Source organism: Danio aesculapii, chromosome 22 (assembly GCF_903798145.1).
Source record: "Danio aesculapii chromosome 22, fDanAes4.1, whole genome shotgun sequence".
In the NCBI taxonomy this organism is placed as follows: domain Eukaryota; kingdom Metazoa; phylum Chordata; class Actinopteri; order Cypriniformes; family Danionidae; genus Danio; species Danio aesculapii.
The window spans coordinates 26,135,091-26,158,562 of NC_079456.1; the positions used below are offsets into that span (position 1 = coordinate 26,135,091).

Sequence of the window (23,472 nt, forward strand, 5' to 3'; positions counted from 1 at the left end):
ATGCCAACTGACCTAGCAGGGACTTGAACCAACAACCTTGTTTTGGTGAAACGATCGTGGTAACCACTGAGTTACCATGTCGACTTATGTATATTTAAATGTATGAAATATTTTATATATATATATATATATATATATATATATATATATATATATATATATATATATATATATATATATATATATATATATATATATATATATTTTTTTTTTTTTTTTTTTTTTTTTTTTTTTTTATTTATTGTTTTTTTTTTAACGCTGATGAATTGTGATTAATGACAAGTTGACAAGCACTGTGTGCATCTTTCTTTATCTATTGCAGGAAAGCAGATTTGAATTTTGCAGCTGATCACATGACGCAATTAACGTTATAATCACACCAGTGTGATCATATTTGTCAAAGTGTTAATAACTGCTAATTTAAAATGAAAATGTAGCAGTATCTAATGACTAAGTACTAATAGTTATCATTATTTCATTCATTCATTCATTTTCTTTTCGGCTTAGTCCCATTATTAATCTGGGGTTGCCACAGCGGAATGAACCGCCAACTTATCTAGCATATGTTTTACGCAGCGGATGCTCTTCCAGCTGCAACCCATCTCTGGGAAACATCCATACAGACTCATTCACACACAAACACTATGAACAATTTAGCTTACCACATGTCTTTGGACTTGTGGGTGAAACCGGAGCACCCAGAGTAAACCCACGCCAACACGGGGAGAACATGCAAACCAAACAGAAATGCCATCTGACCCAGCCGAAGCTTGAACCAGCGACCTTCTTGCTGTGAGGCAATCGTGCTACCCACTGCGCCAATGTGACACCCACTAATAGTTATCAGTATCTAATAAATAAGTACTAGCATGTAATAGATTAGCATTAAATGATTAGCAGATGTAGAGACTGAACACTAGTACTTGATGGAAAAGATACTACACTCAAAAAAAGACTTGCTGCTTGTTCGAACTACTTATTTAAAATGAGCTGAAACAACACAATTCTTAAGTTTTCTTTCTGACAGCTTAATTGTTTTATGTTGAATCCACTTAAATTTGTAAAACAAAACAAAAAAAAAACATTAAGTTAACTTAACTCTTGCCATACAGTGGCGTCAACAGTGAGAAAATGGTGGCGTATGATAGAAGACCATATAATCAGACACCAATGTTTGGTGTGTACAGACTAAAGCAGGTTTAGCAGGATGTGTTTGTTTGGATTTAGAGTTGCAACCTACATAAAAAAGGGTCAGATTTTTTCATTTTCTACAACTGGAAGTCTGTCTCGTTTCGTTGATGCTAATGTACCAAGTTGACAGCTCTATACAGGGTCCTTTGTAAGCATCATTTCTAAAGTTTCAGCAGCTCAACAATGGGCTAATATTGTGACTAAACAAACAGACTCACCCAAAGCGCCCTGGCAGATGTCTGTTCTGGTCGCTCCACCACTAATGAATGTTGGGTTGGACGTCAGTTGCTGCATGACGAAACATACAATTAAAAACCAGAATCACATCTTTAACTCAAACGGATGACCTTTTACATGGAAAAGGACACGTAAGAGGAGTTCAAATTTAAACTGAATACAATCCAACTCTGATCCAATGGAAATCGATTTTAAGTGATGTTTTATAAACAAATTTCGGGAGGAACACGCGCAGAAGTTTCAGTATCAAATACGTCATTGACAATTATTCTATTATCCAATCAGTTCTTGACCAAACCCCTATATATACCAAAGCTGTCTTACCTGCAGCATCTTACGACTTTAGCAACCCTCCACCACCCAGTCACCTCACCTCTTAAGCATTACAATCCCGGGGGGAGCGTTCTAGGGCCGGGCTAGATACTTCGCTCGAATCCCTATTCCTCTCTGTTTCCTGATAAGAGGAATAACTCGAGTTTGGGTGTCTTCCTCGAGCTCAGAGCCCTCTTTCCGGACAACACGCCAAATACGCTTTATTCTGAAACTATTGCAAGTGTGAACTCGTGAAGTTATTGATTTATTACAGTAACCTGTTGAATGATTGAGCTGTCAAAACGATTTTGTCTTTCCACCATGGGAAGAATTCTCTAAAATGATATTTTTCTATAACAGGGATGAAATTGTGTGGTAACAGGGTTATAAAAATAGCTGAAATAATAAATAATAACAAATTCATCTGTTATCTTATCAGTTTGTTCTCACTTGTTAGCCTGTTTACCCTAAATTGACGACCAATAATACTTTTTTATTTAAAAACAAACAAACAAATAATCAAGTAGGTATAGCTGCAGGCCAGAGAACTTCAAGTGGGAGTGATTATACCACAAATAGGTTGGGTTTAGGTTTGGTGTAGGTGTAGATACATTCATAAAACACAATAGGTTGGACCTCGTCAAGTACAAGACATTAAATAAATGAAAACTGCAGGAGGTTTGTATAGACAACTTGGAGCATGAGTTCCACCCACATGGAGCTGACCAGCCTATTTAGAGCTGGCTCCGACATCCATTTATACTCTTCTCCAAATAACAGGGCTTACATACACTTAAAAAAAATGATAGTTATATCAACTTAAAAAAAATTATAAAAATGCTACAGAACATATCTGAAACTGGTTAACAATAAGTTTCATTAATATTGACAGTAAATAACCGTAAATTGACTTTCCCAGCATTACCTGCTTGACACATAACTCTTTATGCTTTAATGTTGACATTATTATAGTTTTTCAAATATTGTCAAATATTGATAGATAAAGTTGATTGCATTCACTTAATTTTATGTGCATTACCATGATGTTATAGGCATGGGACGATAACCGATACCACGGTTTGGAAAAGTCAAGGCTTTAAAACTGAAATAGACTATGGCATGAACCAACTGAAAGCAGTTTAGCGCAGAGAGCTTTATTTGTGTACACATTGCTTAATACACACAGGATGTGCTTAATACACAAGTATCTTTACAAATGAAAAAAATTAAAGAATTAAAACAACTTGCTTTTGTATAATGTTATTATTATTAGCAGTAGTAGTATTTATTATATGCATATTTATATTTGTTTTAATTAAAACAAGCTTAGATTTGTCTACACAGGATGTACAGCAATACACAAATGTCTTTACATATGAAAAAAAATGAAAGTTTAAAGATTAAAATGTTACAGAAATTATTATTTTCTACATAAATATAAAAACCAGTGTCTCCATGCCTTCTTCACCTCGATGGGCTTTTTTCAGTTTATTCATGACAACTTGCTTTTGTATAATGTTATTATGCTATTGTTAGTATTATTTACTATATGCATATTTATATTTGTTTTAATAAAAACACGCTTAGATTTGTCCACCTGTCAGGTTTTGGAGATAACTCAGTTTATTGACCACACTTTTGACCACACTACACGTTATTATTGTTAAATATTCATTTTCTGGAAATTAGAACTGAATTTAGAAATAGTTTTGAAACAAATCTTTGTGCTTAACAAAGGAAATTAAATATGTAGGCTAATCGATGTCTTCAGTGGGCCGTGTACAACACTGTTTCCTTATCCACGAAAGTAAAAGAGTACAGTACAGTAAATAGAAAAAGTAAAGAGAAAGTGAAAGTAAAGGTCGATTGGAGGAGGCTTGTTGTTTATGATTGGTTTAATGCATGTTATGCTCAAAACACATCCATAACTCATTAAGAGAATAAGCACAACCCTTTTAGACCAAGCGCCAGGACGCAAACTGGATTTTTCCGTCCTTAAAATAGCAAAAGTGAATTCGGACAGACCCTTAATACTTTAGCACCATGCGCTTTAGACTTTGCACCTAGATTGTTAAAATGGAACCCATTGTGTTGAAAGGGGATTTTTTTTTTTTTACCCCGACATTTAAAAACAACATTTTAGAGCAGTGATCACAATACCTTGAAATCGTGATATTTTTATCCAAAGTTATCATACTGTCAGAATCTTATACCAGCCCATGCCTATTTAACAGTTGTGTGAATGACACAGAGCACCTGCTTATGGTGGTGTTTTGTCTGTATAACAAAGGTACAGTATGATGTGTAGTGCTAGTACTTCAAAACACTGGTGTATAATGCTATATATTAAAATAGTACAGTAGTTTATTATAAAAAGAAATTTTACAGTTTACACAGTATTTTGACCTGTGAAGTTCTGGAAACCCCAGCTGCCATTTTTTTTTACAGTGCAGTCAAAAACTCCAACACAATCTCAAATAAATTCGTAACTTTTTGATTTAGTGGCTAATTCGTATGAATTCATATGATCTCATTCGTACAATTCAGTACGATTTGCTCGTCCCGGTGGGATTGGGTGCCACGCCTACTTTTTTAATTGTACATTTTCGCATGACTGAACTTGTACGAATTTGTACGAATTAGCCACTAAACTGACAAAACATAAAATAGTTACGTTTCCTTGTGAGATCAGACTGGAAACTCAAATTTGCGCAAAAATGTCATTTACAGAACATTTCTTCTTTTGAATTTTAAGTTAATGATATTGTCGCCATTCATTGAAATTTTAAATATTTTTAAAAAAATATTTACCAAGTGCTGTTTATAAGAGACACATTTTTAAACATAAAACCTTTGTCTTTGCTAGGGTGACAGTACATAACATTTTTCTACTTATTTTGCAAGATAACAGTATGTAGCTTAAAGTACAATTTAAAGACTTAACTAGGTTAATTAGGAGGACTATTGGGTAACATGGGTTTGTTCTGTAGACAATCAAAAAAAGAAATTCTTAAGGGGGCAAAAAATGACCTTAAAATAGTTTATAAAAAACTAAAAACATCAGCCAGACAAGTTAAAAGAAATAAGACTTTCCACAGAAGAAGAAAAATTATTATAGTAAATGCTGTGCAAATTTCCTTGGTCTGTTAAATATCACACAACAAAGCAATATGAAAAATATAGGAGGACTAATATTTTTGAATTCAGCTGTATATAATATATAGGTACAGAACAAGAATACAGTTAACAATATTAGTCCAGCTACAGCACTCCTGAAATCAACCATAAATAATCATCGATCACAGCACACAGCAAGGATCATATTCACTCTAATTGACTCTAAAAGGTCTTCTGGTGAGAGGGAGTGCATTATCTGGCTCACAAAGCATAAGCATAAGGTATTTTTCCATAACTTCCTGCTCTGTTTGGCTCTGAAGCGGTTTGTCGAGTTATGACTAACATGTCTTGGCTTCCCATGGTTATTTGTGTGGATGTTTTGTTCTTTATTGTCTGCTTGGATTGTATTTAAAAATGCTGAGGCGTACAGTATCTGTTTTTCTGAAACTACATTACATGGAAGACTGTTGGATAGACTGCCAGTAAATTAGCATCTTTCTGATCACAATAAATAAATAAATAAATAAATTCATTCATTCATTTTCTTTTCGGCTTAGTCCCTTGATTAATCCAGGGTCACCATCCAGCACATGTTTTACGCAGCGGATGCCCTTCCAGCCGCAACCCATCTTTGGAAAACATCCGTACACACTCACTCACACTCATACACTATGGAAAATTTAGCCTTCCCAATTCACCTGTACCGCATGTCTTTGGACTGTGGGGCTAACCGGAGCACCCGGAGGAAACCCACACGAACGCAAGGAGAACATGCAAACTCTACACAGAAACACCAACTGACCCAGCCGAGGCTCGAGCCAGAGACCTTCTTGCTGTGAGGCGACAGCACTACCTACTGCGCCACTGCATCGCCATAAATTAATACATTAGTAAATAAATAAACAAATAAATACGTAAGTAAATAAATAAATACGTAAGTAAATGAATAAATAAATAAATATGTAAATAAATAAATAAGTAAATAAATAAGCAAATACATAAGTAAATGAATAAGTAAAAAATAAATAAATACGCAAGAACATAAATAAAAACAAAAATAAATAAATAAATGCATAAGTAAATAAATATGTAAGTAAATATATATGTAAATAAGTAAATACGCAAGTAAATAAACAAATAAATACGTAAGTAAATAAATAAATAAATACGTAAGTAAATAAATAAATACGTAAGTAAATAAATAAACAAATACGAAAGTAAATAAATACGTAAGTAAATAAACAAATTAATATGTAAGTAAATAAATAAATAAATAAATAAATATGTAAGTAAATAAATATGTAAGTAAATAAATAAATAAATACGTAAGTAAATAAATAAATAAAAACTGTAAGTAAATAAATAAATAAAAACTGTAAGTAAATAAATAAATAAATACGTAAGTACATAAATAAATAGATAAATGAATAAATGCATAAATAAATATATAAGTAAATAAATAAACACGTAAGTACATAAATAAATACATAAATAAATAAATGCATAAGTAAATAAATAAACAAATATGTAACTAAATAAATACGTAAGTAAATAAATAAATCAACACATAAAAATGTTGGCAAACACACCCAGACACAAGTAACTAATAGTCGTTTATGGTTATTCAACACACTAACCTAACAAGTTGAGGAAGGTGTGAAGGCTTTTAGCAAGAAATGCTAAAAAAGATGGGAAAAAAGCAAAACTGCAGGTTTGAATGTGAATGTGTTCACCTTAGACATTTAAAAATGTGTTAAAGCTACTATGCAAATTAGGCAAACGTCCATGTAAATAATGCTAAATGAAAAGAATGAATGCACAGTAAAAACAATGTAATTCATGATGGAAAAAAAATAGATTATTTATCTGTATTCCACATTTTTAAACTCTTTACTTTAGTTTAATGCTCTTAATAACTTCATCGCCACATAAATAAATGTGATTTGGCCTTTTCTCATGGCTGAAATAAAATTATTTTATTTCCACTGTCAATTTTTGCACTAATATCAGTGATTAGTCAACTGCTTCAACCCTTTGGTTATTGTAATATAAATTATAAACCTTTCTTTAATTAACACAAGTTAACGAGTAATGTTCAGGTCAAAATATCAGGTAATACATTGGAGATATAGACTCAATTAAAAAAATTCATTTAGTGTTTTATTAAACACTCCTTTAATAAAAATAATAACAGACTCAGAGCACAACTTCATTGTTATTATTAGCTTAGCTTAATTATATTTAACGAGTCAGTTAAGTATATTATATTAATATAACATTTATTAAATACGTAGTATTGAAAGTATATTTTGTATTATTTTGTGTTTATATGTAACATTTGATCATATTTATATCATATTTCAACTGTTATATCTATTAAATATATCTGTTAACATCTACATAAAATCTATCTGCTTATAAAATATGATGAAATATAGTTTATTATTAAATTTCATGCTTACTTTGGGTCTCAGCCACTCAACCCCGCGCACTTTAGACGAGTTTGGTCCCAGTTCCTTAAACCCGAGGGCAGACACATTGGCTTCAAACATGCCATCCTCAAACAGGCGTCCGGACTCCAGACACTCTCGTTTGAGGGCTTCATAGTCCTGGTTGAGGAATTTGGCCGCTTGAGCGTTGGTACCGATGCCCGCCGCTTGAGCCCGCTTCTGTTGGAGTTTTGTAGCGATGCCTGACATCTCTACCAGTGTCTGTCAAACAGTAAACGGGCGCCTCGCCTCACGATACACGGCGTTAAATGGAGAGGGCGTGTCAGGGGGTGACGTCATTGTATGTTTTGCCTTTAATAAGACTTTAAGGAGACGGCCAGGATTTATAGCATTTCTACAAGAGATTAAAAATTACTTACAAATCCAGATTCACTTAACAAGAAAGCACTTAAAACATATTTGCACGACTTTTAATTTGTATAATCTATTTATTTTCTAAATTGCTGTTATCATATTATTTTGCCCTCTTCACTCTCAATTTCTTTTCTATTACATATCTATCCTCAGATCAGATGACCTATTGATATCTCTTTCCTTTTTGTTTGATTTCTGTTGTTTTTTTCTTATTGTTTTTCATTCTTTATTAGCACTATTGTAAATAATTTAATGATTATTATTGTAAATGATATTACCAAATGTATCACTCTGTTTTATAATAAATGTAAAATAAATAAATAAATATTCATTCATTCGTTCGTTCATTTTCTTTTCGGCTCAGTCCCTTTATTAATCCGGGTCACCACAGGGGAATGAACCACCAACTTATCCAGCACATGTTTTACGCAGCGGATGCCCTTCCATGCCGCAAACCATCTCTGGGAAACATCCATACACACTCACTCACATTAATACACTACGTACAATTTAGCCTTCCCAATTCACCTATAGCACATGTCTTTGGACTGTGTGGGAAACCGGAGCACCCGGAGGAAACCCACACGAATGCAGGGAGAACATGCAAACTCCACACAGAAATGCCAACTGACCCAGCCAAGGCTCTAACCAGCTACCTTCTTGCTGTGAGGCAACAGCACTACCTACTGTGCCACTGCGTCGCCCTAAATAAATAAATAAAAATAAAAATGTAAAAAATAAAAAAGACTTTAAGGAGACAGAATATTATTCGGAAAATACCAACATGTCAAGAAATGGGCCAAAGCTAAGCCAAATTGAACATTTGAAACATTAGAAACAAAAAAGCTAAAAAAACATATGAAGCATTATGTAAATTTTATTTGATTAAATAAACATTTATTATTATTATTATTATTATTATTATTATTATTATTATTATTATCTTACCTATTTTATTTATTTTACCTGGCATTTGTGTATATTTTGATATTATAACTAATATAATTTCTCTCATTTTTATTTTGTTTTATTTATTCATAATTGTTGTGAGATGTATATTCTTGTACTAAGTTTGTACATATTTACAATAAAAAAATAAAAATAAAAAAACATTCAGATGCAAAAAAAAAAAAAACTTTAAGGAGACGTATTTTATTTTTTTTATTTTTGTATACATTTTTTTCTGTATTATTATTATTTTATTATTATTATTATTATTTTCGGTTGTTTGCATGTTCCTGCTGAATTCTGCAATAAAAAATTTAAATAAAATAAAAATAGAAAAATATATAAATAAATAAACAAATAAATAAATAAAGACTTTAACATGGAAACAAACTTATTTTTTTAGTCCCTTCAAGATGTGAAAAAATTTAAAAGCTCTATTGTAAGCTATTATGATTTTTTATTAATTTTTTAATTATCTTTGGAATTTTTGTTTTTGATGCCTGTTTTCCTCTAATTGTAATTTACAAATGCACAAAAAACGAAATAAAAAAGACTTTAACATAGATATAGCTTATATCTTCATATGGGTAATTATTTTTCCAGTCTCTTTCATTTACACGATATTATTTGTTGCTATAAGTGTAAAACTAATATACCAGAAAACTTTTCATTTCTTAATTTTGGTTGGCAAAATTTTTTTTGTAAACAAAAATTCTCAAATTTGCAGCCTTCTTTTCCCCATTTTTAAATTAATATTGATGTATAAATCTCTTAGACTGGTTTAAAACAAGAAAAGTGTTGGATTTTTGGAAAATAATGAATTATATTATTTAGTGAATATCACTCATGCATTTTGTCTCATGCATATGTTTTCTTATGCTTAATTCATTTTTTCTTCCTTTTTTAGTGTTACATATGTATTTATATTCATTCATTTATTCATTATTGTTATTATTATTGGTATTGTTGAGTTTAAAAAAAAAAATCTAAGCATTTTCTCAAAATCAAAATAAGATTTGTTACCAAAAATCATTCTGCTAGCTGAAACACAGAAAACGATATGGCCAAATTAAGATTCAAAATCACCCCAGAGTGGATGAAAACATCCCAACAGTACATAAGGGTTAACAACAAGAAATTCCCAAGAAATAACTAAATTGGAACTAAATAGTTAGTGTGAGAAAAGAAAAGTTGATTTTATTAAAACCACACCCTATAACTGTAAAGACACATCAAATCACCAAAACAATGGACTTTTTTGCAAACATGTAAAAAGTCATCTAGTCTCCTTAATTCTTGTAGTAGAAGGTTTTATTTTCAGCAGATCAGCACCACAAATAAACTGCATTTTGAATGCAATTCAAGGTTTAGATAATTAGGTTCGTCTTTGGTCTTGTTTTTGGTAATCCATCTGCTGTGTCCTCCTCAGTTTAATTGCAGGAAATGAAAGGACGTCTAGTGCCGTTACTGTAAGTGTATTATCAACTAAGGGCCAGGCAGAGCCACTGCAACACACAAAACACATCTGTGAATAAGCATGATCGATCAGGAATATACAGAAATCTACATCCAAACATGTGCATCACCTGCAGGATATCCAGTTCGATTTTCCCTGTGTTCTTCTTATCGAACAGTTGAAACATTTCTGCGAAGAGCAAAGATGAAAAAACATTACAGCAAACCAAACTTCAGTTCACTCCAAACATTTCTGCACTGACAGCTCTCTGAGAGATTGTGTATGTTAATAAATATCTACAGCATGTGGCAATGTTGGGCAGCAGTGATTAGCACTGTCGCCTTATAACAAGAACGCTGCTGGTTTGAGTACCGACTGGTTCAGTTGGCATTTCTGTGTGGAGTTTGCATGTTCTCCCCGTGTTCGTGTAGATTTCCTCCAGGTGCTCCGGTTTCCCCCACAATCCAAAGACATGCGGTACAGGTGAATTGGATTAACTAAACTGGCCGTAGTTTATGATTGCATGTGTAAATGCAAGAGTGTATGGGTGTTTCCCAGTTCTTGGTTGTGGCTGGAAGGGTGTATCTGCCATGTAAAACATATGCTGGAATAGTTGGCGGTAGATTCTGCGGTGGTGACTCCTGTTAAATAAGTTATTAAGTCGAAAGAAAATGAATGAATGAATGGCAATGTTAATGTGTTTGGTCTTGGCTGCATAAACCTGCTACGCTGCTGCTGCTTTGATTATTGGTGCAGAGAGAAAATACAAAGACTTATACTGCCAGTATATTTGTAAACATCCGTCTGAAAATATAACACATGCCTGCTGCAGACATAAAATACATGTAACCCCCATAACAGATCTATACACAAGTGGAGCTGGGGATCCAAAAATATGCTAACAAAAACAACACTGAGGTATTTAAGTGTCCAGGAGCAAGTTCATTGGCTACTGTGGTGACAGCAACCAATTTTAATAATAATAATAATAATAATAATAATAATAATAATAATAATAATAATAATAATAATAATAATAATAAACTTTATGTTTATAGCATCTTTAAAAGTAGCATCTCAAGGCATCATCTTTACAGACATCTAAAATATGCAGCAGTAAACATACATACATGTAGTTGGAAGCAGATTGCATTAAACTTATCAGCCTTCACCCAACAGAGTTTAATAACAGAATTTGATATTAAACAGGATATACTTACTGAAGAGCAGCTCGAGGCGGATCAGGCAGCTGACAAAGCTATCAAAGTCAATGGCATATTCCTGGTTGGCATATCGTGCGATCAGCACCTCGAGTACGTCATTGTTCAGCTGGAACCCTGTGCAGAAAACCACAAACAAATTATAATAAATGATAGTAAAATAATCACTTATTTTATTATTATACTTTGTACCAGAAAAGCATTCTTAAAATCCATGTGAAATCAAAATTGACAATGTTCATTTTGTTAGCGCACATTGCTATTCTTTATGTGAACAAATAATCTGTGAAAGTTAATCCACTCAAAAAAAATGTTTGTTTTGGTCGATCATGGTCTTCAACCTGATGAAGACCATGTTGGTCGAAACGTTGTGACATTAAATTTTTTGAGAGCTAAAGTGGCAGAGTGCCAATTTTCTTTTGATCTTTTGCTACTGTGTTTGTTTTTGATTGAGCACCTGCCTTTGAGATTCCTAGATCCAAGACATTTCTGTTTCTTCGTTGTTTAGGTAATCTTCAATCAAATCTGATCATTCGCGTCAGTGTTTGGAGGGGCGATTCTTCTCTGATCATGTCAGTTTGATGTCTTAGACACAATTTTCTTAACCACACCACACTTACTGTTAGTTTGCTATGAGGGAATGATGAGCAAAAAGAAAGCGTCGCCCTCTACTGGATATTCAGTTTCAGATGAAAATTTGTCAACATGCTGAAGTCTCAGTAACTTTCAGTTCACAATCACTTTAATTTATCTTCCTAAAAAACCTCTTTACCTGCTTCTTTTACCGCATCTCGCATCTCAAGAGAACTCATAGTGCCTGAGTTGTCTGTATCGCGGTGCTTAAAGATTTCCTGGTGAGGTATAACACAAAAAAAGACATTTGTAGATTAAATGGAATAGTTCACCCAAATAATTATATAGATTACATATAAATTATATATATGACAATTCTGTCATCATTAAATTTCCCTTCACTCTTTTCAAAGATTTTTGAACACAAAGAAGATATTTTGAAGAATGTTGGAAACCTCTGACTTTCATAGTGTTTGACTTTCCTATGGATAATTGTTTCCAACATTCTTCAAAATATTTTCATTGAGGTTTAGTACAACCTGACGCTGAGGTAAATGATAGCTTTAACATTACTAAATGATGACGATTATTATTATTATTATTATTATTATTATTATCGTCATAATCAGTCATTGGCTGAAAGTAATTCAACTAAATTTGATCGAAATATAAATTTTACCAAATATTTCTGGATCTTCATCCACAGTGTGTGAAATTCCAGAAGACCGAGTTTTCCGCTGCCATCTTTCTGCACTGAGGTCAAGGGTAATGAGACTTAACTGTGCAAAGTACATGAATCCATGTAAATGAATACAGACAGATGCTGCCATATTTTTAAAGTAGTTTCTTCAAAAATATCTGTAGTTTCCAGTGAATGATCTAGAGAGGTAAGGATACATCTAGCAGGCTGATGATGTGACGACATGTTTCCAAACTGAATCCATCTGTCTTCAGATTAGATCCTGAGGTGAGAATGATCAGCAGGATGGTGAAACTATTTCAAGGCAGTTTCCAATGCAAATTCAGACATTTATAAAAATGTAAATGAATGCGAGTTAGTTTGTTTTCCTACGTTTCGAGACAACGGTGTTCAGGATCTGCTGGAGCTCCAATACAGAGACCTCAGAGTCCTGCAGAGGGAAGACAAGATCATGCTTATTGGGAAAAATCATGATAATGACTCAAAATGAATATTGACCAGTTGTGACTTACGCTTCCAGCAACCTGACTGAAGAGGCGTTTGAAATGGGGATCTATATCTTTCTCAGATATGAAATGCTAGGAAGAAAAAAAATGCACTTTGAATTTTTATATAGAAAATAGGAACACAGTGCTTTTAATTTGATTTCTATAATGTATAGAGCTACATTATTGCTCCGAAATTGTATATTGACATGGGTATGAGGTAGTTGTATTCTCTTAAGCTGGTTTATGAGGGCATGCCTTGTGTCCTCATAAATCAAAACACTTAAAAATCATACTTAACGAGGTCTTTTGGCTTTCGAATTTAGCAATTTCTTGGTTTCTAGATTGAGTTTAGGGCTAGGGTAAGGCCATACAATAAGCAGCTTTTACAGTATAAAATACAATATGCCTATGGAGTCCTTCATACACTATTTCAAGAGTTCACACTTAGATATTGCTTGACACTCTTAGTAGGTTTGGCATGGTGTCCCAGGAGAGAACCTTGAGCTTGGAGATAATTGAGTCCAGGGCTCCCACCTGGTCAATATGCATATAAGGGGGTCCGAGATTACGAATGAGGGACCAGCCGCGATCAATCATACCACATGCTTCTCTCGAAATTATATGCAAATATTTATGCGAGTGTGTCTGTGATTAGTACTGTAAAATACTAAATAAAAGGTAAACTCACCTTTTTCACATCAGCACTGATCTCTGTACCAATCTGGCTGCAGGAATGAAAATCAGAAACACATTCATCACTCACTTGCATGCAAAAGCTAATATGTTTCGGGTTCAATTGTGATTTTTTTGGTCATTTGGTCAGACAAACTAGATGTCTATCCTGTGCAACACTGACACAGTGTGGTCTACATTCAAACTACATAAACCCATGTTTTTAAACTAAAGCCCAGCTCATGCTGTGTGATTTACAAAAATCCTATACAATTGTAGCTTGTCAGACTGCACAAACATGAATCCCATGTCTCAATGTAAGATCTCAGTTGTCATAATTTCAGACTGGCAGTGCGTTCCAAACGAGATATATTGCCCCCCAAAGGGCACTTCGACATGAAAAAATCATGGCCGCCATATTGAAGCATCATTCCAAACAGAAGTGAGCTAAACTGGTCACTTCGAAGGGCCCTTTGGAATGAAAGACACTTCTGAAAATTATCTTTTGAGCTGGGAAGCTGTTTGGTGTCACACACTGCACTCAGTTCAGAAGGGCTCATTCCTATCCTCTAATCCAGGGGTGGGCAAACTTGGTCCTGGAGGGCCGGTGTCTTGCCCAGTTTAGCTCCAACACTAATCAAACACACCTGAACAAGCTAATCAGTATCTGCAAGATCACTAGAAATCTATAAGCAGGTGTGTTTGATTAGAGTTGGAGCTAAACTGTGCAGGACACCGGCCCTCCAGGACCAAGTTTGCCCACCCCTGCTCTAATCCCTTCAGAGGGACCCTTCGAAGGGATTAGGGCATAGGGATAAGCCCTTCAGATTGAAATCCACCCTGAATAACAGTCAACTCGTCAATCACAGACACATGCAAGACTCTTCTGAAGTTTGATGTCATCAATCCTTCAATCCATCAATCTTTCAGTAACTCGTGCTCCGAAATGAAACCTCACAGCAAACATAAAACAATCTGCCGTGTTAACTTTACTCAAAGCATGCCTTGATAACAAAACTAGAAAAAAAAATGTTTCAACATTTCCTCATGGTGGTTTGAAGTTGTCACGCTGATTGTGGAAAGCACCAAACCCCTAATTGCTCCCTGGGCATTGGAAGCAATAGCTGCCCACTGCTCCGGGTGTAAGCTCACAGTGTGTGATTGTGTTTGTGTCTCACTCCTCACTCAAAATGTGTGTGTGCACTTTGATAGGTTCAAAGCAGAGAACCAATCTTGAGCTTGGGTAAAACTTGACAAGGTTCACTTCACTCACTCACTCACTCACTCACTCACTCACTTTCATATAATGACAATTGAGATCTTACATTGTGATATGGGGATCATGTTCGTACAGTCTGACAAGCTTTGCAAATGGCTATTCTAATTTGTGAGCATGGTTTTTAAAAAGAAGACAAACCTTGTAACCTAGAAGACAAAAGAAGACAAACCTAGTACAAACCTAGCATCTGCCTCTTTTTCTGCGAACACCCGCAGAATGAAACTTCCTTTGCGGTGCGGTTCAAAGGTAGAGGGGATGATAATGTATTCTCCCGGAGGCAGTTTGAAGCGCTCGCTCACCTCTCGCAGGTTGATGAAGGTGTTGCTTCCAGCAACAGAGCGCTGACGCAGCAGGACATCAGGGCCCAGATGAATATTGCTGCGACCCTTTAACTACAAACACAATCATGGATTAAAATGTACCTGCAAATTTAAAAAGCGCTAATGTATAATTCATCAAAATTTCAAAATTTCAAAAAAGTCAAAATTTTCTCACAACACATTTGTAGTATCTTGAAAAAAGTATAAAGAGGGTTTGCACTAACACTAAAAATTTGGTTATCCTTATGCATGGCCATACTAGCGATACTCGCATGTAAAACACAGCATTAATTGCACAGTAAATGTACAGCTGAATATGTTTCTTACCTATTTCTGCTGTCTAAACCACTAAAAACACTGCTAAATCATATGGAAACACTTAGTATCCAGGAAAGTGTGCAATATTTTGATGAACTGAGTTTAAAAATTTGTAAAAGATACGTATGATACGTATTATTTAAGATATTAGCCTAAAATCCTGCTTCAGTTTGGCCAAACACAAACAACATTTTCCACAGTTTTTTCTCAATCTTCTGCTTGATAACTTACAGCAGTCTAAATCTTTTTTTCACCCTGACCAGGTAGTACATCCCGAAACATGACAATAATTTATTTCAGCGGCAATAATTAGCAAAACATGCAAATTTCCTTCAGTTCAGTGCTATTGTTTACATTCTTTGCCTTCAATATGGCCGACTGATGTTGTGTCATGAAGTGAAGGTTATTTATAAACTTTAATCTATAATTAGCTAACACATGATTAACCAAAGATTCCTAATTCACTATCATTAACCAGAGATTCTTACCTCAGTATCTTAGTCTTGAAGAAACCCGCCTCCCACCCCAACTCCTCCTCCTTTCTAGATTGGGTGACACGGCGGCTCAGTGATTAGCACTGTTGCCTCACAGCAAGAATGTCACAGGTTAAAGTCCTTACTGAACCAGTCTATATTTCTGTGTGGAGTTTGCTTGTTCTCCCCATACTTGCGTGGGCTTCCCTTGGATTACCCGTTTTCCTCCTACACTCCAAAAACCCGCAACCTGAGTAAGTTGAACATTCTAAACTGGCATCATAGTCGACCTCTTAGTAAGCCATATATTAGTAAGCCATATATCTCTCTTTAGCCATCCCTATATCTGTCATTAGCCAGAAATAAGTCGGGGTAGTTCTTCAAGATCTACCTGAGCGCAAACTCCCCTCTCGCCCGGGAGGTAGCCCAGAGCTCAAGGATCTTATGAGCTCAAGACTCTCTCCAGGGACAGCATGCCAAACAAGCTTTATAATCAATCATCAGCTATGTGTGAACTCTTGAAAAAAACTCTATCCCTATTCTTTACACAAATTTGGTTTTCTCTCACAAATGCATTACATTATCCTAAGAAACTTTAAGATCTGTCACAAAACGTTTTCCAATTCACAAGTTCTGCGATCAAAAGCAAATATTTATTGGAGAATTCACACTGTATATTTTGCAAGAAAAGCTAAATTACTGAACTACAAGTCTCACTATAATCTCCATTTCTTTTTGTACCATGACCATGTCCCTTTAGGGCATAGGTCTCAAACTGGATACCTGGAGGGCCGCAGCTCTACACAGTTTTACTCCAATCATAATCAAACTCAGCTGATCCAACTTATCAAGGTATCAAAGACTACTAGAGAGTATTAAGCAGGTGTGAGCTGGAGGTGGTTGGAGCTAAACTATACAGAGCTGCGGCACCCAGGAATTGAGTTTAAGACCATAGCTTTAGGGGCTCTCTGAAAAAAACACTGGTTAAATAAGTGGTGTCCAGTTACTCTTGTGTCCAAGAAGAATGGAGCTCATAAATACCTCATCCGGAACCTGAAAAACACAAAAACATTTGACATTATTCAGTATTCACGAGCTGTCGCATGTATTATCACTTGTTTGAGAAGTATTAGTGATAGTACTGAGGAACTCACCTTATAGATGGCGAAGCCGATGGTGTTCAGGTCTCGTCCAAAGCGCTTATCCTTACGACCATCTTTCTGTATCAAACCCACTAGGAATGTGCAGCCATTCACTCCGTCATGAGGATCATCATCTATTTCCTCTAGCTTGATCATAAACTGAGGGTTTGAGCAGAACGTTGCTGGAGAGAAGAAACCAAACAGTTGGACAGTGCAAAAAAAGCTAGCCTTTAAGCACATTGTGGATGATATGATTTACCAGGGTTGTTCCTGCAGCCTCCTGCAGTGGAGCCCACCCTCCAGTTGCCTTCAAACTGACTGTAGCTCCAGCGATTCACTTCTTCGCTCGAAAGAGTGTCAGGAGTCAGATTACAGATCTCCAACTTGGAGAACTGCTGTATGAAGTCAGAATAGGCCATCCTGAGAAGACGAGGAAGATTCATTAGTCAAGTTACATGTTGAGTTGGAGTAAAGGAATAAAGGTGAGGATCTTTACCAGAACTCTCCATCTTCAGCGGAATAATCCAGCTTAGCTTTCTCCTCCGGTCGGACACTGTCCCACTCTTTGGAACTGAAAAAAAAAAATTTTTACAGTATTTTCAAGATTCTATTCACCTTTTTCAATATGTGTGTTATGATCAGCAGTGATCTAGCAGTTACAGATCGCTGGAGAACTACAAGTCTGTCACAGAACCGAACTACAACTCTCATTAGACCCTTTTCACATGACATGATGTGGTGTCCGGTTTCACTCCACGCAGAACTCTGTATAAAGAATTTTCCCAGTCAGCTGTATATTTACTACAGATATGGTTAGATGGTCACGACAGCTGTTTTCTAACAATAAGAAGACTGCATCTTAATTATAAGATTAAAATGCAGCATTATAAGATTATGAAATTATTTGTAATTTATTATTAATTAGGCTAAAAGATATACCGATATTAAATTAAAACCACCCAGTAAGTGGCGATATGGGGAAGTGAAGTGACGTCATTGTGAAAAGGGTCTAGTCATTGCTTCAATCACTCTTGCCACAGCTGACAGTAATCCAGACACTGACACACACACAGCTGAAACTCATCTTCATTGATTACCTGAACTATATATATACACACAGCACACTTTTACACAAACATTGCTGAGTCTTTAAACTGTAAGTGAGCATAATGAAGCGTTTGCCTTGTTGTGTTTTCGACTTTTGTTTTGTTTTACTGTTTTCGCTGTTTTGCCGCCTGTCCTGACCATTAGCCTGTACTCTTTTAAATTATCTGTGTGCTACGGTCTGTCCCTGTTTTGACCTTTGCCTGCCTGATGATTCTCAATAAACTGCATTGGTATCCTCACTTTTCTTGCCACCCGACTCATTACAATATGAAAGCGAATCTTTTCAAAGTTAGCAAAAAAAGAAGAAATTAAAATTGAGGCTACATCCAAAAGTTTAGGCAGCTGATCTGATCAGGGGATGAGTAGCTGCAGACGTGTCATTACTTCCCCACAGGTACAGTTTACTTACAAGGTGAGATAATACAGTGTTTTTGGCCATTTACTGGGATATGTGTAAATGAGGATTGATTTGAAAAGTACAAGTGAAACACTTTTAAGCGCTACTCTTTTGCAAGGCGGCAACTTTTGTTACTCTATTCTGTTTATTCTTTATTTATTTTTCAGCTCAATATAAACAAGTAGTTTGAACAAGCACCAAAAAAAATGTTTCAAGAGTTCACACTTGGTTGATGATTGATAATAAAGCGTCTTTGGCATGCTGTCCCGGGAGAGAGCCCTGAGCTCAGAATATCCTCGAGCCCGGGGCTCCCTCCTGTTTGAAGGGTGAGAGGGGAGTTTGAGCTCAGGTAGGTCTCGAGAACTCCCCTGCTTGTGAACATGTTAAGTATAGCTCAGATATATAGCTGTCTAAGAGTTTGTCTTATGATGCCACTTTGCATCAGTCAATTTACTTATGATGTATGTGTTTGGACGGTGAGAGCAAGCCAGGGAAAACCTACGTGAGCACAGGGAGAACATGCAAACTCCACACAGAAATGCCGACTGGCCAGTTAGACCTCAAACCAGTGGTGTTCTTGCTGTGAGGCAACAGTGCTAACCACTGGGCCGCCATTCCACCCTATTAGGAGAAGGGGGAGGAGTAGGGGTGGAAGGGGGATTCTTCAAGACGAAGATAACTGAAGTGAAAAACATGTTATTTAAAGTAAGTTAGTATTCATCTGATTGGCGCAATATGTGAAGCTTATGCGGGACCAGCCATGATCAATCATAAGCATGAGATCCTCTCAAAATTAGTTTAATTAGTTTAAGAAATAAACTGCACAAAAATGATTTCAGCAAATGCGTTTCGAACTACCATGACTACTATTTTTGTGAAAGTCAAAATGAACATAAAAATATTTGTACAATCTAATCTGATTCTATTTCAAACTGCACATTAAAACAGGGTGATGAAAACAGCTTGTGTTTATCTGTTTGGGGTAACTCACTTGTCGCTCCAGGCTCCCGTCCACTCCACCTCACCCCACGGGTTCCTGATTCGGACCAGCTGAACCAGACTGCCTCTGAAGTGAACCTGCAGGTACGTTTACAGTCAATAAATTTTCTTTGAGTGATTTCTGTTGAGTCTGTATTGTTGTATTTATGGTGTTTTCTGACCTCCTCTGCAGCCGTGACTGAGTATGCGTGTCCCTTCACCAGTTTCAGACTCGTCACTGCTTCAGTCTCATATGAACTGGTAATCTGTGCAACAATAACACATGATTATTTTAACTTCTGGACATTTTTTATATGTATATACAGTTGAATTCAGCATTATTAAATCCCCTGAATTATTAGCCCACCTGTTTATTTTTTCTGTTTAACAGAGAGAAGATTTTTTTCAACACATTTCTAAACATAATAGTTTTAATAACTCATTTCTAATAACTGATTTATTTTATCTTTGCCATGATGACAGTAAATAATATTTGACTAGATATTTATTAAGACACTTCTTTTCAGCCTAAAGTGACATTTAAAGCCTTAACTAAGGTTAACTAGCAGGTTAGGGTAATTAGGCAATTTATTGTATAACGATGGTTTGTTCTGTAGACTATTGAAAAAATATAGTTTAAAGCGGCTAATAATTTTGACCTTAAAATGGTTTTTAAAAAAATTGAAAACTGCTTTTATTCTAGCCAAAATAAAACAAATAAGACTTTCTCCAGAAGAAAAAAATATTATCAGACATACTGTGAAAATTTCCTTGCTCTGTTAAACATCATTTGGGAAATATTTAAAAAAGAAAAAAAAGAAAAAAATTCAAAGGGGGGCTAATAATTCTGACTTCAGCTGTGTATATATATATATATATATCCCAGGCAATAAATGTGATTTTTTTAAATATTCTAAGTATGGAATAAATGCATTATATTTGCTGATCTAGTCAATTTTATTTTCATTTTAAAAATTTGAATGTAAAATTTACATTAGATACCATACAGATGCGTTTTATTAATTATTTTACATTTTTACTCAGCAAGGACACATTTAATTGATTTAAAAGTGACATCACATACATTTATAAAGTTATTAAAATTTCATATATATATATATATATACACACACACACACACACACACACATACAGTATATAGCTAAAATACGGTAAAATAGAAAAGAGTAGAAAAAATGCAATAATATTTCATATTTTTGTTTGTTTTCTGTTGTATACCTCATTTATATTAATTACACCAATAAAATCACACTTCTGTCTCCTGGTATTTAGTGTGTTTCCAGACATAAAATTCTCATTTTAAGTGATACTTCAGCCAAAAGTTAATATTCTGTCATCATTTAGGGCGTACTCACACTATGTACAGTTGCCTTGAACCTGGCCAAAGCACAATTGTCCCCCCCTCCCGTCTCCCCCGACAGCCAGCACTCACATTACATTCGGGCCTGGGCACGCTTTCGTCATCAATGATGCGCTGTTCAGGAAGCACTTTCACTCAGCACAGTGGAGATTTCTTTTGTTATACTGTTTTATTCGTTTGATATGCAGTGACACGCAGTCAAATATTTTGCCGAACAGAACAGCCACTTTTGACGCTCATAAACAATAATAAAGTCCTCGTGCTGCAGGAATCAGGAGGTTTGCTGAAGGTGCAGCTTTGGTGCAGTGAGGGGTCTTTAATAAACTATGACAGTTTGTGTTCATTGAACAGTAAGAATAATTAATAAATCCATATGAAACAGTCATGTCTCGTCTTCAGTTTCAGGCTCTGGCGCACTTTGCACTCACACTACAAGCGTACCGTGCCAAAGCCCAAGTGAACAGCGCTCTGACACATCTCTTCCAACTGGGCCAGGGCATGCCAAGTGAACCATGCCTGAGCCCGATTCAGAGCACTCACACTTCTCAAACGATCAGGGAAACGGGCCTGGGCACGGTTCGGATAGCATAGTGTGAGTAGGCCCTTACTCTCCCTCCAATTCTTACAAACCTGAGTTGCTTTCATCTGTTAAACACAATTGATGATACACTGAGGAATGTTGGGGGGAAACAGCTATAGACTTCTATGGTATTTTTGTTCTTATAATGTATGTGACAAAAGATGCAGGTAGAGGTGGCATGGACATCTATTTAGGATGCCTCAAGGACGCCTATCTAGGGAGGTGTGCCGTGCTTGTCCCATAGGGAGGAATCCCAGAGACTATGTCTCTCGGATTGCCTGGGAATGCCTTGGGATCCCCTTGGGGGAGCTGGAGGAGGTGTCGGTGGTTTTCTGCTAAGACCAGCCCCGGATAAACGGCAGACAATAACATAACATGACATTACTTGACTATTGACGTCAATGGCTGCTTTGTTTCAAAATTCTTCAGAGTATAATTTTTTATGCTTTATTATAATTTTTTTATGCAGAAGAAAGAAATTCGTAAAAGTTTAGAACCACTTAAGTACGAGTAAACTACGAAGAAATGTTCATGTTTGGGTGCACTATCCCTTTAAATATGGGTGAGACCATCAAAACAAGAAGCACATGCAAATTGTTGGATTTTACAAGCAAATTAGTATCCACTAATCTAGATCTACATAAATAAAGTTGAACATTTGTGTTTGTTAACCATCTCCAGTAAAAGATTTAACTAAAATGTTTGCAGTATTATGTGTTTAAATGCCTTTCTTTGTGCTTTAGAAGAGTTATAAGCTCAAAATGAACAGTTCTTACGTCAATAGAGCAGCCCAGTAATGATCCCAGCGCCAGTGCTTTCTGTACGAGCTTGAACAGATTGGGAGGAGCTTTGCTCAGCTCATAGTTCTCAGTGATTCCTCCAGTGAAATCCTCAAATCCCTCAGTGGTTGAACCTCCTGTCAGCGCTTCATATGAGCCATTTACCCTTGGAAATACAATAGGAATCAGCAGCAGCGTCGTGGATGTTTGACATGTTGTGTGTTTTGTAGGATGTGGTTGCAGGCACAGTGTTTACCAAGCGATTCAGATGACTCAGAATCATGTTGTTCGTTATCACATTTCAGGAAGTAGCAGCAGTTTATCCACACTTACTTTGCATAGGCTTTCTCCAACAGAGCGCTCCAGAACTCAGAGCCTTCTGCCGAGTGGACGAACAATAGCTTCCCATCTCTGGTTGGCAGCCGGTCATCGATGACCACATCCACCCATTCACCATACTGCCAAAACTGAGATATGAAAACAAGAGTACGTTTCCATTTTGTAATTGGTAGCTAAAACAGTTAAATTAGTTTAAATTAGTTTAAGTTTTCTTGTTATGCTCTTTTAAGCATTTAGATTGAGTCTTCAAGGTCTCCCACAAAAGGTCTACATCCATCCAAGATCAAATAAACAATGCAACATCATAGCAGTTCAACTATTTAAATTTTAATGGCAAATTCATACAATCTCATTTGTACGTTTTAATGGCATTTAGGTTTAGGGGCAGAGTTAAAGTAATGTCTTATTTAGAAAATTTATTGATTTTAGCATGACTGACAATGTACCAATCAACCACTTTTTCACCAATGTGTAAGATATGTTAGATGTTTTCCAATGCTATCAGGCTTAAATAACAGCCTATTCGAATGTTATCACTCGATTAATGGGAGTTATCAGTGGTTATCAGCTGATAGATATGGGCCAGTAGAGGCCTTCTGCA

At 35.6% G+C, this 23,472-nt stretch overlaps 2 protein-coding genes across 2 annotated transcripts in view; both read right to left on the minus strand.

Annotated features, from left to right (window-relative positions):
• capn2l (calpain 2, (m/II) large subunit, like) overlaps positions 1–7,605 on the minus strand; it is a 29,197-nt gene extending 21,592 nt beyond the window's left edge. Inside the window, exons 1-2 of the mRNA XM_056447957.1 lie at positions 7,320–7,605; positions 1,410–1,479 (exon numbers count right to left, since the gene is read on the minus strand). Coding sequence (XP_056303932.1) covers positions 1,410–1,479; positions 7,320–7,556 — 307 coding nt within the window. The 5' untranslated portion in view covers positions 7,557–7,605. The remainder of the gene's footprint in view (positions 1–1,409; positions 1,480–7,319) is intronic.
• A 2,357-nt stretch (positions 7,606–9,962) lies between these two features.
• Positions 9,963–23,472, minus strand: part of capn8 (calpain 8) — a 31,121-nt gene continuing 17,611 nt past the window's right edge. The window contains exons 4-21 of the mRNA XM_056447958.1: positions 22,866–22,999; positions 22,530–22,698; positions 19,975–20,058; positions 19,806–19,891; positions 17,807–17,881; positions 17,570–17,730; positions 17,323–17,492; positions 17,210–17,221; positions 15,238–15,449; positions 13,795–13,831; positions 13,131–13,196; positions 12,991–13,048; positions 12,816–12,880; positions 12,598–12,666; positions 12,118–12,196; positions 11,346–11,462; positions 10,256–10,314; positions 9,963–10,174 (exon numbers count right to left, since the gene is read on the minus strand). Of these exons, the coding sequence (XP_056303933.1) occupies positions 10,151–10,174; positions 10,256–10,314; positions 11,346–11,462; positions 12,118–12,196; positions 12,598–12,666; positions 12,816–12,880; positions 12,991–13,048; positions 13,131–13,196; positions 13,795–13,831; positions 15,238–15,449; positions 17,210–17,221; positions 17,323–17,492; positions 17,570–17,730; positions 17,807–17,881; positions 19,806–19,891; positions 19,975–20,058; positions 22,530–22,698; positions 22,866–22,999 (1,677 nt within the window). The 3' untranslated portion in view covers positions 9,963–10,150. The remainder of the gene's footprint in view (positions 10,175–10,255; positions 10,315–11,345; positions 11,463–12,117; positions 12,197–12,597; positions 12,667–12,815; positions 12,881–12,990; positions 13,049–13,130; positions 13,197–13,794; positions 13,832–15,237; positions 15,450–17,209; positions 17,222–17,322; positions 17,493–17,569; positions 17,731–17,806; positions 17,882–19,805; positions 19,892–19,974; positions 20,059–22,529; positions 22,699–22,865; positions 23,000–23,472) is intronic.